Raw genomic sequence first — 15,012 nt, 5'->3', positions numbered from 1 at the left:
CGGGAGGAGATATAAACATGTGACGGGGGTAGGGGGGGGGGGGACGGGACTTTCCTTTCTGGACTCCCTCTCCTCTGCGGGAAGTTTTACGGACCCACTGGGAGGAAGATAAGCACTCCTGCGTAGCGGTAGAAACACCAAAACCAACGCAGATCCACCTAAAGTTGATCATCGCACCTGATTCGAACTAAAACTTGAAACTAAAACAAAATAAATTTTATCTAGCTCCTATTAAGCCATTCGTCATTCCAGAGACAGCGACCGCGGAGGTCTGCCTTGTCTCCGGCTCAATGCGAGCGGATGGCACTTGCGTCGCGGAGCTCGAAGCTCCCCGAAAAAAAAAAAAAAAAAAAAAAAAAAAAAAAAAAAGCATTTAAAAGATCTTGTTACAGGCGGTTTCGTCGGGAGCTGTTTTCTCAAACCGAGCAGCGTCTCTTTAACGGTCTGCGCCTCGCTGTTGACAGGAAGGGTGCACCGTCCCTGCACCCAACGAGATGCAAAGCTAGCGTGGCGCTAAAAGAGGAGGATCTGGGTTCATCGAGCGGGACAGGCGAACGAATGACCGAATCGAAAAGACGGAACGGGCCGTCGCTGGAGCTCGTGTTGACCGCGGACTACGTGGGAAGGTTCGAATGGCGAGCCGGTGTTTGGTTGAGCGGTTAATGTCACATAGACATCTGAAATGTGACCCTGACTACAAGCCGCTTTTGTAAATAAACGCGTCAGAAGCCAAACAAGGTTAGAAACCTCCGGTTTAATCTTTGACAATGTCGTTTTTTTTTTTTTTTGTTGTTTTTTCAAGAGCTCGGGAAACGCGCACCTTTGACGTCGTGAACAATAAGAAAGAAAGCTTACGGCCGGACGGTATTCCCGGCATTCGGCGCCGAGACGAGCCGATCGGGACGTTAGAAATACGTCAGGCGTCACGGCAAAACATATCTGGATTAAAATGCTTCGGGAATATCCATTTCATTAAAACGCCACAGACTTTTCTTTTCCTCCCCCCCCCCTCCCTTTCTTCCTCTGAGCTCCTTTTAGAAGCATAACAGAAAGTCATGCAGCAGACATTTGCCTTCAGTTTGCTATTTACAAAAGCAGACTTCACCATGGTCACCAGGCCTGCTTGTTGGACATGGAGGGAGCAAAACAGAATCATTTCCTACTCGAAACCTCATTATGTAACACAGCTGAGCAAGCTGTCTTGCCACCCCTGAAGCATCCAGAGATTTGCTGCTGGATAGGATACGGGATTAGATGAGGGGCGGTCAGGACGGGGCTTGTTTAGGGGTCTCGGTTTTGATACGGGAAGGAAAACATCCTGCGCTCAACACCTTTATCGAAACGGAGAATTCCTCCTTTGAACAAGCAAGTCCGACCGCCGGCCTCCGCTAAAAGGAGGAAGTCCTAGACGGTTCCTCTTCGAAAATAAAACCGGCCGTAAAATACAAACGTCTGAATGAATTGAGCTCTCGCTCGGCCGCCGACGATGTGGAGCTTCGGGCTTTGCGCGAAACTCGGCGACGACGGGATCCGCTTCTTTCACGCCGTTCGGACGATTTCTCAAGAAGGCGTCGCAATCTTCTGCCACGACGCTCTCGTACGCGCTCCTCTTTCCAAGAATCACCGGCCAGCTATCCGTCGCTGGACAACCTTCTGGGCCAGCGACGACCACGACACTTTTCAACCCCGCTTCAACGCTTGACCTCAGTTTTGCATAATTTCAATCATTATATTCCACGTACTTACGTTTATGGTGGTCGAATAGTAGAAATAAACAGCTTTGTTTTTGCTAAGTTAGCTAAAATAACCCTGTAGCAGGGTGTTTATTTACGCACTGCTAATGCTCTTTAAAGCTAAAAACAAAGAGGTTGGATCGTGAGTGCTAGCTAGCTAGCTAGCACTAGTTCAAGCTAACCTCGGAGGTCAGACTCAAGTGAAAATAACTTTGTAAATTCACCTTGCTATCTGTGTGCTGCACTTTCCAAACAATATCCCACGTGCTAGAAAAGTCGGGAGCTAACTAGTGATAAACAAATACAAAAAGCCCTGAACTAGTTTAAAACAAATTTTGGTGTCAACTACAATGGTCGGTACCGTTCAGCTGTACTTCCTAATTCGGCTTCAAATTCAAACTAAACTGATCGTATCCATTTCAGATTAAATATTATAAATACTAAAAGGAAGGGGAACCTGACATAAACTATTTAGGATCCCAAAGTCGGACATTTATATTTGTATCCGGTTAATAAGTGCTTTGACGCGGGAATGACTCAGACACACTTTAGCTTCTGTTGTTACTGCGAGGCGAAGCGTTAAGTTACGTTATTGGTGATCGTCGTTAAATAGACAAATATCTGGAATACTTGCAGGCTCTCTGCTGCACAAGTCAGGCAAAGGCATTTATCTAAGCCAATGGAATCCACCCCCAAAAAAGGGAAAATTTAAGTGTTCTCAAATAGCCAAATTTCAATTTCTCCTCGACACATCCCAGTAATGTGCTCACCTAGTAACTGGTAAACACACATCAACATTGTCTAAAAAGCATTAATGACCCTCCAAAGAAAGCAGTTAAGTGTAAAGCCTGAGGAATTATTGCCGCTGCCAGGGACGGCCCTCGACATCTGTGGGCCCCCGAGCAGGAAAATTTGGTGGCTGTCTCGCCGAGGGTAAACAGTGAGGTAGTCGGCTAAAATGCTACTGTGTGAAACCCGACTCGAGCGTCGCGGGGACCCCGAGCGGCTCTTTCCTTTCTTTTCTTTTCTTTTTTTTCCCGCCACCGATCCAATCCTAGCACCGCGGTTTAAAAAATGGCGAGCGTGACAAAAAGCCGCGCGTCTCAGAGGACGGCGGTGCTGTACATCCGTTGCTTGGTAAATATGACGGTAATCAAAGCTGCCTTGTGTCGGGTTGGTGTGTGTTTGCAGAGGTGTGTTGTTCAGTTGGCAAAAACACAAACCATTTCGTTGTAGATACCTGGGACTGCCAGATAAAGGGATCAATACGTTACACAGTCATGACGCTAGCAACGAGGCTCGACTCCTGGGGTTACTGGTGGTCGTAGCGGCAGATGCTACAAACATGGACGCACGTCGAAACGAAAAATAAAAACACCGGAATCGTCTCGATGCTAGAAACGACTTCCGCGGCCCTTAAAATGTGGGCCAAAGTTGCATTTCGGGACGCGGGAATCACCTGGACCAATTCATGTCAAACGTATCGACGACGCTCGATGCTACCCAACGGGTCGCTGTGCTAATTTCTTGCTTGGCTCGTCAACTGGAACGTGACGAGTAAGTGCCTAACTCAGCAAAAAAAAAAAAAAGGTATAATCAGGTTGTGAACGGCGGCTGACTCAGACGTAAACACGACGCGCGCGGAGATCCGACTCTTTGTGCAGAACGTGGGAGGCCGGTCCGCTATATAGAAGGCTGCGGCGGAGCTACATGGCAGCGAGATGACTAAGCATGAGGCCTCCGCCTGTGGCGCTGCGCAGACATGTTCCATTCTGTCAGACCTCTGCAGCACATAGGCACCATTTCACACGGTCCCCCGACTCTTGGCGAGGCCAGTGGGAACTTTGGAGCCTGGGCTCACACCCTATACCCAGCCGTGGAGAGCTGAGGCTGAAGCTGTTTACCTCTCTTTAGTCCAAATTGCTTTCCCGTGTGTTTACCACAACGGGCGCTATTCGGTGCGAGGGGGGCGGAGGGGGGATTAGCGCGCTCATTTCCGATACGCTTATCAAGAAACCGTCCGATAATGTCTGGAGTTAGTGGGGGAAAAAAAAAAAAAAATCTTAGCATATATAAACGGCAGCGCGCGCTGAAGGACGCCTTTTGTTTTTCGGCTCTGCCGGCCCCAAAAAAACAAATGACTTCATTGTTCTTTACGGGTGACTCATATTATGCAGCAGCGTCAGGAAAATGAACATTATTGCAGGTATTTCCCCCAAAACAGTGAATATCTAAGCTCAGCATTCTCTTAAAACCAATCCGCAGTATCATTCACAATGTGATTAGTGTGAGCGAGAAACCCGCAGTGCTGGGTCTTTCATGCCACCTAATGGCCCTGCTAGTTTACTGTATTTAACCACCGGGTGCTAAAGGGGGGGAAGAAATCTAGTGTACATACATTTCAATTCAACCGGGCATTTCGATTTATATGATCCGCGCGGCGATTCCTCTCAGGCCGAGCGTCCGGGTGCCGTTTCCCCGTCTTCGTCGCCTCCCCTTCGGTACATGAGCATGTACGCCGTTTGCCTGCAACGACAACCGGCGGAGATTACCGGGGTTAAGATTAGCCGACGGCGAAAAAACGGCGAGGAGGAGATTGAAGTGAAAGAATTCGGGGTCGAAATAAAACTTGATATTTACCGGGAGTTACCGCCGTACGTTTTCCGCACCTTCTCCCAGGAGACCTGCGAGTCCAAGCAGTAGTCGTCAATGAAAGTAAACAATAAAACGGTGCGTTTTCTGTGAGCGAGGGTTCGGAAAAAAACTTCAGGACGCCTCGTTTCGATTTTCAGACGATTCGGAGCCGATTTGAGGTACATCTTGTTTCCAGGCTTGCTTCATTACGTCCTGTTGCTTTAAACTCTACGTCGGGCTGTTGTGAAATTACTTCATGATATCGAGATAAGAGATTATATAATCATTCATGCGTTCATTATCTACACTGCTTATCCTGCGGTCAGGGTCGCGTGAGGCTCGAGCCGATCCCAGCCGTCATTGGCCGAGAGGCGGGGTTCACCCCGGATCCATCGCGGGGCCACATTTGGGCATACAACGTTGGCTCCCTCATAGAGACATACAAGCGTTCATCACCCCGTCCACGACAACTATTCACCCTGTCGTTCACGTATCTTGTCAATTCGGGGTCTCCCGCGGAGAACGTGGAGACTCCAAAGGGAAAGGCCATCAGTCGGTAGCCTACCAGAGACCAACTCGCTCCCAGGTTATACATCAGATAGACAATATAGGTAAAATAATAGACTGAACCTACTTCTTCAACATTGCTGTCATCTGCGAAGTACCAGCTCTGGTCCCCTTGGTGACGAAGATAAGCAGTGTAGTGGCCGAACAGGGCAGTACCAGAGTGTACCACGACCGCAAACAACTTGTACTTCAGGTCCGTCTAGAACAAATGGCATGTAAGAGTACGAACGGCGGCGTTCCAGCGCTCTACGTGATGCAGGAGTTACCCGGGTGGCGTCCGCTGACAGAGCTCCTTCGGGCAGGACCTTGGAAAGGTCAAGACTCTCTGGGAACGTGACCTCGCAGTCAAGTTTTCGGGTCCAACCTCGGTGACTCCTGAAGCGCTTCAGGTTCACGCGCAGGACAGGAGGCAGGGACAGCAGCGCCGTGGCCTGGAAGACGAGCACATCGGGGATTTCTTGACTTCCTGTTTTCTTCAGGCAACCGTCCCCCTCAGCCGGACTGACCTTCTGTGACGGCTTCTTGGTCCTGCACTGTGGACAGTAGCAGCAGTCTCTGCCCTCTAGCTCCTGAGGCTTGAAGAAAGAGGAGATGCAGTCTTCCTGGAAAGGAAAACGGCCAAAAGGTGCATTTCAGTTCAGGACTTTTTCCCGCAACGCATGTAAAAATACAGATTAAACTGCAAGTTCCGGTTCAGGTGTAAAACGGGACCTCTTCGCCCAGGTTACCCAAACTCCACAGATCCACCGCACAAACCTCTGACGCCGAGCGACGCCATTGGAGGAGGGGGGCGGCGAGGGGGCGGCAGCACCCCCTTCTGGCACGCAAATTTTATAGATTTAAGCATTTAAAAAGAAGCATTTCTAAGGATAACTCCTAAAGGAGGCTGCAATCCAGTCCTGAAAGGAGATTTAATGCCTGTGGATTAAATTGAATCTATGAGTTATATAAATAAATGTTATTATAGATACTTATTTCGACTAATGATATTCATTTAGATAATTAATCATTTGGAACGTACCATTTTACCAGTTCACTTCCTGTCACAGGACGTGGAGTTAAATTTCTTTCACATGGAGCTGCTTCTATTTTTACCACAGCGGCTTCCACCTGATGCCGGACCGCATAAGAACTAGCATTCTCGATTTGCACCACCCTGATACCACCGTCATTTACGGACTATAAGCCGCAACTTTTTTCCCCACACGCTTTGAACGCTGGATTTTTCGGGGGAGCTACCGGGCTTCGTGTCGCCAAAATATTTAGCGTCGACGCATCGGAACGTTCGATTCCGACAACGAAGGACAGTTTTAATGGTTTTTGGATGATGGATGGACTTTTCCTTGTGTTATTTATTATTCATCTTGTTCATAAGTCGTGTCACAGGCACGGATTGGAAAAAAGCATTTCCATTATGTATTTGTGTTACCCGTGTTTATCGTAATTAAAAAAAATCTGTGTAAATATCTCATGTTCCAACATGGACAACGGTGGCTTATAAACAAGTGCGACCTATATACACTGCTCAAAAAAATAAAGGGAACACTTAAAAAACACATCCTAGATCTAAATGAATGAAATATTCTTATGAAATACTTTGCTCTTTACACAGTTGAATGTGCTGACAACAAAATCACACAAAAATGATCAATGGAAATCAATTGTATCAACCCATGGAGGTCTGGATTAGGAATCACACTCCAAATTAAAGTGTAAAAACAAACTCCGGGCTGATCCAACTTTGATGTAATGTCCTTAAAACAAGTCAAAATGAATCTGTGTTGCTTCCTGAGTGGACACTATGATTTCACACAAGTGTGATTGACTTGGAGTTACATTGTGTTGTTCAAGTGTTCCCTTTCTTTTTTTGAGCAGTATATGTACACATAGATTGATTTTATTTTCAGCCGGTGCGGCTTATATTCAGGTGCGCCCTATAGTCCGGAAAATTAAAAGCCGCCGGGCGCGAGGCGAGATCATACCAGGCGGTTGCGATCCTCCTGGATGTGCAGCGGGAGGTTGAGCATGAAGCTGCTCAGGTTCTGGGTGAAGCCACACGCCGAACACTTCACGGACATTTCCACCGAGATCTTGTACAGATTTTGGATTTCAAGAGCCTGGTGGGGAGAAGAAGAGGAGGTTGTTGACACCACAATGGCTTTTTTTTTTTTTTTTTTATTAAATAAAGTTTCATGAATTGGATCAAACCAGGGTTTGGTTGTCCATCTGCTCTTGAGTAAAGTTCAGGATGAAGAGGAAAACCTCGTCGGCGTCGTGCTCCATCCCCACTACAAAGTTGAAAAACACTCAAATGGATATACATGAATATGAAGAGTCGCTGTGCTTTCTTTGTTTTTTTGCAAAACACATAATTACGACATGTAATCACATACATGCACATATTAATAATTATTTTATTTCAAAATATATGCTCTTCTAAACTTGATTTTTATATATTTATTTTATTATTTATTATTTTATCTATTTAAGATAAGATAAGAACAACTTTATTTATCCCGAAGGAAATTGTTGTGCCCGAGTTTCGAGCAAAACATAACAATAATAGATAATAATAGGAAGGAGGGAGAATAAGAAATACAATAAAATATAAAGTGTCAAGTATTTCGATCTCTGTATTTTTTATTTTAGAAATACAATAAAATATAAAGTGTCAAGTATTTCGATCTCTGTATTTTTTATTTTAGAAATACAATAAAATATAAAGTGTCAAGTATTTCGATCTCTATATTTTTTATTTTATTTTCATGATTGGCTATTGAATTCTATTTTGATTCTTTCCCGCTTTTAACAAAAAGCTATTTCCCCCCTGTGGGATCGATAAAATATTCGGATTCTGAGACTCACGCCGAACGCCGTTATTGTTCAGACAGCGCAGGAAATCCAAGTGGGGGTCCGACTTGGTGGAACCGCTCCTCATCAGCTTCAGGACTCGTTTCAGCTCCAGCGCGACGCCGTGACGCTCCGATCCCCCGTCGGCCGGTTCCCACCTGGAGCGAATCACAAATTCGAAGTTGTTTTTTTTGTCCCCAATCGCTAAAACACTAAAATGAGCACAAAAAACTGACACACAGAGAGTAAATCCTCTTCTCAAGGCTGAAAAACTTGAAACACATTTTTAAACGCCCCGGATACGCGGGCTAACTGGCCGAACACCTCAACGCTTGCAGTTTTTTCCAATTTCTGAAACAACCTTTTGCAACCTAGACCGTTTTTTTTTATCAAAATAACTAAAAGACAACTAAAAAAAATCACATGTATCCTCCAAAATGAAGCACCGCAACCGAAAACCACATCCAGCGTTATTGAACTTTTGCATCAAATGGCACACGCTTCATTTCTATTCACAGATTTGTTTTTCTAATTAGCTCCAAACTTTTGGGCAACTTTTGGGTTCACGTGTGCAAAATATATCTGCACACACTCACATGCTGTTTAGTTTTTTATTGATGAGTCAGTGCAGCCTATCGTCACCTTCTCATTGGAGAATAATTGATATTTGAACAATTTTTTTTTTTTTCAGTCATGCATTGAGGCGTTTGTGCCGGGTGGCTCGTATATCTGTGATTTTATCCTTGCAGTGTCATTTTGAATGGTGGGGACTTGAAACGGCCAGCGTGACTTTATGTCAGATTGTTGTGCCTCATGCAGAGAATTGTTTTGGGAGATTTTACTGCAAAAAGTGCCATTTTAAATTGCAAAATGAGCGTAAATCAGATTTTTTTTTTTTTAAAGGAAAAAAAATGTAATTGTTTTTATTTAAAATCAGGGAGTAAGCACTAAAAGGAGAGCACATTTTTTTGACATTTCTGTCAAAAAATGATATCGGCAACTTTAGTTTTCACAGAAATAACTTAACGATGTGTTGCATTGACTTGTTAGTCGAAAAATAAAATATAAATGTATGAACAGCGTGCGTGTGTACATCTGCAAATGTATTCTATGCACGTGAAAAATCTGAAAAATTCTCTCTAATTTCAACTTTTTTTCTGAAATGGCAAAGCGCACTTAAGATGAGAGTGCTTTTCATTGTGCCAAACAGGGTGTGGCCGGTTAGAGAAAAATCTAGAAATAGGAATAAAATGTGTGCCGCCGATGCAAAAATTTGATTTTGAAAATGCTTTATGTATTTTACAAAACTGTGTTTTAGCAATTGCGATAAACTAATATTCCCTTATTCAACCTGAGCTTGGAAACTTCATGTATAATGTAAATAAGCTCAGATCGTCCACTGCGCCCTCTAGCGGACACCGGTGGAATTGCAAGTCTGAATTTAAGGGGGGGGGTTTCTTCCTGTTTTGTTTTTCTGATGCAGAAAATATCAAAGTCACTGCACAAATGGACAAAGTATTTCATCTTATCTTTAAAAAAAAAGGTTAAAAAATTTTTAAACCCGACGACATTTCTCTCTGGTCAAATCAAGCCGGGGTGATCCTGCGGCGTCATTATTTCTGGATCAGCCCTGAAAACTCAAGCTTCCTTTAGCGGGGTATCCTAAACACCTCGAGATGAGGGTGGCGGGTTGTCAGCTTACCTGTCCAGCAGGTCGATCAGCTCCCACGTAGCAGACAGAGTCTGCAGTAAAGAGTTCACGCAGCAGGAAAGGAAGTAGTTCCCGAGGCCTCTCACTCTCATTTCTGCCAAATCGGAAAAGAAACGTTCAGTCGGACTGTTTTCGCCGTGCGTTTCATCCATCGCCGACACAAAGCGCTGCTATTTCTCAATTCTGGCTTTCTGTTCCGGTCCGACTGGATCGATGCATTTGAGGGACGACTTAACACGGCCGTGGTAGAGGGTTTCTTGGAGACCACGGTGTTCTTCTTGACTCACTTGTCACTCGAGCAACAGCGAAATATTGGAAATGTAAACTGACCGAGCGTCCCGTCCGCCCGCCTTCAAACCCCGGCAGCTGCTTTTTCCTGTTTCTGGAGGTGAAAACCAGCTCTCGGCCTGCAGAGCCTGATCGGACCGGACGCCACTCAAGGACCCGAACCGACCTGCGTCTTATGAAACACCAAGCTTGGACTCGAGATGCTCTCCTTCGAGGGCCTGAACCAATCCCGTGCCTCCTTCCAACCCTCCACCAACCAGCTTCCTGTCTGGCAACTCAGACCTTCTCCTCATACCTTCTCCCCAGACTTTCTGCCCAGACCTTCTCATACCTTCTGCCCAGACCCTTTACCAAGACCTTCTCCTCATACCTTCTGCCCTGACCTTCCGCCCAGACTTTCTCCTCATACCTTTTGCCTAGACCTTCAACTCAAACCTTCTCCCCTGACCTTCTCATACCTTCTGCCTGGACCTTCTCCAGACACGCCCGAACCATGGGACTCCAGCTCAGGTGTTCACCTTCCAAACCAAACCTCACATTCTCCCCTTCCTGCTTCTGTAAACTTCAAAATTGTTTCTTAAAACACAGTAAAACCCCCTCAAACTTAAACACACACACACACACATTTAACACGTGTGTACTTGTCCTCCTAAAATGGACGAAATCACGTGACACCCGCTCGGTAACATTTCCCAATTTCAAACCGTGTATAAATTAATTTTTAGGCTCCGAAACCCAACACTTTCGCCTTCACTTCCCGAAGCGTCGATGTAAACAAAGTCAAACCCGCGAACGAATCACGAAGTGAAGACGACCATCTTCAGTGTGTTTTAGTGCGTGTGTATGTGTGTGTGTGTGTGTGTGTGTGTGAGAAGGAGAGTGGTTCGTACTTACTGGAGTCCAGAGCTTCACAAAAGCGCGTCCACATCTCCGACCGCGGATCCGCCAGCTGAGCTGAAGATCCGCGTGACGTCACTATACTTTCACTTTCGTTTCACTTTCGCGTTTGGGAGGAATAGAAACCGGGCCGCTGAATTTATGTTTTCATTGCATCTCTTTTTTTTTTTTTAATTCAGGAATTCTTTTACTGGACTGTCGGAACACGATAAGGGAATTCTTTTTATTTTATTCGTCTTGCTCCGACTTCCGTGTTGTATTCGTGTAGCACTTTAATGGGATGCGTTTCGAAAAATGAATGGTATAAAATTGTTTTATGTCATTATTTTTACTAGCATTATTGTGTATCAAATTATCTGGAGCAGCGGTTAGTGCTTCTGAATCGCGGCGAGAAGGTCCCTGGTTGGAGTTTCTCCTCCTGAAAACATGAAGAACATCAGGGTTCTCCAGGTTTCTCCCACAGTCCAAAAACGTGTTACATTGTCCAAACGTGTGAAAGGGTGGGTGAATGGCTCCAAGATAGTTGTGTTTCTGTGAAATTTACCAACAAAATCACCATGTTCCAGTTGAATATACACAACAGGAAGTGATCACAGAAAATTAAACACACATACACACTCTTGGTCAGCATTTCATTTGGTCTGGGGCAGCAGAGATGGTTTGTTTGGGTGGGTTGATGGAAGTCGTGAACTGGCGGGTCAGTCGGAAAGTGACAACTGAAAAGATCCATCCTGGCATCATGATCTTCATCACAAGCACTGATAAAGATCTTACAAAAACTCTGCTGGTTAAAATCCATCTTAATAAGTGTGTTTCTACCTTTGGCTCCTGAATAGCTTAATGAGTTTTTAGAAGTTAAAGTCTAGAAAACTGTAAAAATTAAAACAGAAACAAAATCATTGGCTGTTAACTGGACTAAGGATGTTACTCCAAAAAAAAAAAAAGAAACAACCTGAGAATAAAACTGTACGTTGGTTAAAGAGCAGCAGCTCCTTGTCTCCTAGAGGTCCTTTCTGTGAGCGGCTGCATGATAATACGGTGCAAACATGGTCCTCCACGTCTGTTTTATCAACTGAAGAAGTCTGGAAATCCACAGGAATGACGACGGCAGGGCTGCAGACACGCAGGAGAGGAAGAGGAGGAGGAGGAAGAGGAGAGGGTGAAACAGACCTGAGGGATTCCACTCGCAGCACAGAAACAATTGAAAAACACATTTACATGAAATATTTATTATTATTTATTATTTATTAAGTTACTCGAAATTAGTGCTGTGTATTTAAAAAATACTGAAATGATCAAATACATATTTTTGTGATTTTATATATACACTGCTCAAAAAAATAAAGGGAACACTTAAAAAACACATCCTAGATCTAAATGAATGAAATATTCTTATGAAATACTTTGCTCTTTACACAGTTGAATGTGCTGACAACAAAATCACACAAAAATGATCAATGGAAATCAATTGTATCAACCCATGGAGGTCTGGATTAGGAATCACACTCAAAATTAAAGTGTAAAAACAAACTCCAGGCTGATCCAACCTTGATGTAATGTCCTTAAAACAAGTCAAAATGAATCTGTGTTGCTTCCTGAGTGGACACTATGATTTTACAGAAGTGTGATTGACTTGGAGTTACATTGTGTTGTTCAAGTGTTCCCTTTACTTTTTTGAGCAGTATATATAAAGGGAGGCTGCAGTGGTCTGTTTTGGAGTGGTTGTATGTCTCTATATGTGGCCCTGTGATTGGTCCAGGGTGAGGCCCGCCTCTCATCCAATAAGAGCTGGGATAGGCTGAGCTCCCCCCTGACTGCAAGACAATGAATATATGAATAAAACTACATTACATTTTACAAATGGTATCTGATCATTGTGATGTTGTTGTCATGTCCAAAACAAAGAGGTTAAAAGGTCCTATATATTGGTCGAATTGTGAAAAAAACAACAAAAATATTATTGCAATCATATGAATAAGATGAATTCTATCTTATTCAAAGATAAAATTAAACAGAGTAATTCTTAACTATTTGTCGTGTGTATCTTGTCGTATTTAACATTAAGAGTTTTTATAACTTATAAGCAACTGTTTGTGAGAACTGCCTCCAACCTGGATCCAGTCTGGTGAAGAGCATGTAGAGAATAACGGCAGCCACGAAAACTCTCCGGAGGGGAAACGAGCCCCGACCCATCGCCAGAAGCCTCCTGCAGAACATCCTCAGCGTGGCCTCCAGTTTGTGGAAGACACTCCCTGTGTAAAACACACACACACACAGATCAGGGCAACGATTAACACTGCTTTTTACATTTGTAAGACGCTGTTTATGAGAAGTTCTGACCTTGTTCTGAAACAGCTGAGATCCCGCCAGCTGAGCTGCCATCGGGGTCTGGAGCTGCCTCCTCGCTCTCCTGCTCGAACTCTTCCACGACGTCCAGCGCCATCTGCCTTTGGTCCTCGGTGAACGCCACGCTGGCGACCTCGCCCGCGATCAGCTCGCGGGCCCGGTCCGTCTGTCCCAGAGGCAGGAGGACATTGAGCAGGTAAAGTTCTGCCACCGTCCCAAACCCGGCTACCCTGCTGTTGCTGGGGTGGTGAAGCCAAGCCCTCGCCGCCTCCTGCATCACCGCCGGCTCGCCCACCTTGAAGTACAGAAGGATGCTGCCAAAATGAGAAAAAAAAAAGCATGGAGTCAGTATGTCAGAACTAGCTTGGTGAAATAAAAAAATGGAAAATATTAAAATAAATTCATGTGGAAATCTTCTTGTTGTGGCAACTGGACTTGAATTTCTTCATTTGAAGACATTTCAGCCCTCACCTGAGAGGCTTCTTGAGTTCCAAATAAATTATTTATCATTTCAAAATAGAGCTGCTAATGAGAGATGAGATGAGAGATGAGAACAACTTTATTCATCCCGAAGGAAATTGTTGTGCCAGAGTTTCAAGCAAAAACATAACAATAATAGATAATAGTAGGAAGGAGGGAGAATAAGAAATACAATCAAATATAAATTGTCAAGGTTAAGGCTATCAGTGTTTTAAGGTCTTAAGTACAAAGGTTTGAAGATTCCCTGCAGCTGAGGGAAGAGGAATTAAAAAGTCTGATAGCCTCAGGTAGGAAAGACCTCCTGTGGCGTTCAGTGGAGCTCCTTGGTGGTATCAATCAACGACTGAAAATAATAGTCTCTGATTGTGGGAAATGAGGGGATTTCTCAATTCTGGATTTTAATTCACAAGGTTGATTAAATTGATTGATCAGGCGTCGACATTCAAATGATTTTCACAGTATTTTGAAAGTAGATTCATGCTATATGAAAGAAAACTCCCTTGAGGAAGACCAAAGGGGAGATATTTGGCTGTAGCAAAAGAGGAGGTGGAGTTGGTTGGTGTGAGCGCAGAGGATGCAGAGGACAGGATGACATTGAAGAAGATGATTCACTGTGGCGAGCCTTGAGCAGAGCAGCACAAAGGAAAAGAAGAAGGTCTCAACTTGTAGAACGCTTTAAAACCTCTGTGTTTCATTTCACTTTACACAAGGTGGCATTCACACACACAAAGGGGTGAGTGGCCATGCAAGGCGCTAACCAGACCAGACCTTCTGTACCAACCACAGCAGTCCCATGAAAGAAAACTGTCGAGTTCAAGGGATGTATTTTCTGGACATTTTTCTTTCTATGACAGAAAGTTGAATAGGCTTGGAACATTTGGGCCCGCTATCTTGTGTTTTAAGCACGACTCACCACATCTGCATTATTTTGGCCGGTATTCTCTCCTGACGCCCGTAGAGCTGGAGAACCCAGGAGAAGACACCCTTCCACTGATTCAGCTCGGCCAGAGCCTGGATACCGACGGTGCAGAAGCCGGCCTTCAGCTCTGCACACCTGGGAAGACACAGCACTCACCGTGAGCACCACTAACACAGAGTAAGGTAGTGCAACATGGTGCATCCATATCAACCTGGTGTCATCCTCCTCCATGCAGGAAAGATTCTCCAGGCTGCTTTCGCATGTATAAAAGGCTTCCTGGAAGTCTTGGTGCACCATCAGTTGCTCAGCAGCTGCGTCCAACATATTGAACATATGGGTTACGGTGGGGGAGAGCGGGGGGCTGCGACTAGCGGAAGAGATACTCATTTCCGTAGAAAAATAAAAACAATAAGAAGGTACTTCAACGTTCAAAACGCGTACTGTATCGCAAAGTAAATTTAGAAAAAAACACCTCGACTTTATGTCAACCTAGCCACAGCTTGTTTACATTCTGCGACCCCCCTAAGCCTTCCGGGTTTTTTCGACACAAGCCAATCACGAGTCATGTTCTTGAATGCGAGCGTAGT

At 44.6% G+C, this 15,012-nt stretch overlaps 2 protein-coding genes across 3 annotated transcripts; both read right to left on the bottom strand.

Moving 5' to 3' along the window:
• Positions 1–3,885: 3,885 nt before the first annotated feature.
• On the bottom strand, positions 3,886–10,795 carry usp18 (ubiquitin specific peptidase 18). Of its 2 annotated transcripts, none has more exons than XM_086146344.1 (10): positions 10,678–10,795; positions 9,487–9,589; positions 7,800–7,942; positions 7,143–7,222; positions 6,917–7,051; positions 5,441–5,536; positions 5,201–5,365; positions 5,002–5,133; positions 4,374–4,417; positions 3,886–4,259 (listed from the first exon to the last, which is right to left on the bottom strand). In XM_086146344.1, the coding sequence occupies exons 1-10, from the start codon at positions 10,709–10,711 to the stop codon at positions 4,184–4,186; spliced, it is 1,008 nt and encodes a 335-aa protein (XP_086002470.1). In that variant the 5' UTR covers positions 10,712–10,795; the 3' UTR covers positions 3,886–4,183. The 2 variants fall into 2 exon arrangements, with proteins under 2 accessions (XP_086002470.1, XP_086002468.1); XM_086146342.1 differs by lacking the exon at positions 10,678–10,795 and adding an exon at positions 10,242–10,335.
• Positions 10,796–11,301: 506 nt separating this feature from the next.
• pex26 (peroxisomal biogenesis factor 26) lies at positions 11,302–14,950 on the bottom strand. The gene is made up of 5 exons (XM_086146345.1): positions 14,637–14,950; positions 14,420–14,560; positions 13,021–13,340; positions 12,792–12,932; positions 11,302–11,793 (listed from the first exon to the last, which is right to left on the bottom strand). The coding sequence occupies exons 1-5, from the start codon at positions 14,810–14,812 to the stop codon at positions 11,681–11,683; spliced, it is 891 nt and encodes a 296-aa protein (XP_086002471.1). The 5' UTR covers positions 14,813–14,950; the 3' UTR covers positions 11,302–11,680.
• Positions 14,951–15,012: the final 62 nt, after the last annotated feature.

This window comes from Fistularia commersonii, chromosome 5 (genome assembly GCF_037954325.1).
Source record: "Fistularia commersonii isolate RoL2024-O1a breed Wild chromosome 5, RoL_Fcom_v1.0, whole genome shotgun sequence".
NCBI classification, from domain to species: Eukaryota; Metazoa; Chordata; class Actinopteri; order Syngnathiformes; family Fistulariidae; genus Fistularia; species Fistularia commersonii.
This window is presented reverse-complemented; position numbering and strand designations above follow the sequence as displayed.

What these genes read in the sequence shown, in the direction of transcription:
- usp18 (XM_086146342.1), bottom strand. Translation starts at nt 10,278, where the DNA reads ATGGTTCGGGCGTGTCTGGAGAAGGTCCAGGCAGAAG. An exon ending in CTGATCGACCTGCTGGACAG is followed by an intron (nt 7,943 to 9,486) that starts GTAAGCTGACAA and finishes GATTCGCTCCAG; the next exon opens with GTGGGAACCGGCCGACGGGG. An exon ending in ATGACAGCAATGTTGAAGAA is followed by an intron (nt 4,418 to 5,001) that starts GTAGGTTCAGTC and finishes TTGGACTCGCAG; the next exon opens with GTCTCCTGGGAGAAGGTGCG.
- pex26 (XM_086146345.1), bottom strand. Translation starts at nt 14,812, where the DNA reads ATGAGTATCTCTTCCGCTAGTCGCAGCCCCCCGCTCTCCCCCACCGTA. An exon ending in CTCAGCTGTTTCAGAACAAG is followed by an intron (nt 12,933 to 13,020) that starts GTCAGAACTTCT and finishes TGTTTTACACAG; the next exon opens with GGAGTGTCTTCCACAAACTG. An exon ending in CTTCACCAGACTGGATCCAG is followed by an intron (nt 11,794 to 12,791) that starts GTTGGAGGCAGT and finishes GCGTGTCTGCAG; the next exon opens with CCCTGCCGTCGTCATTCCTG.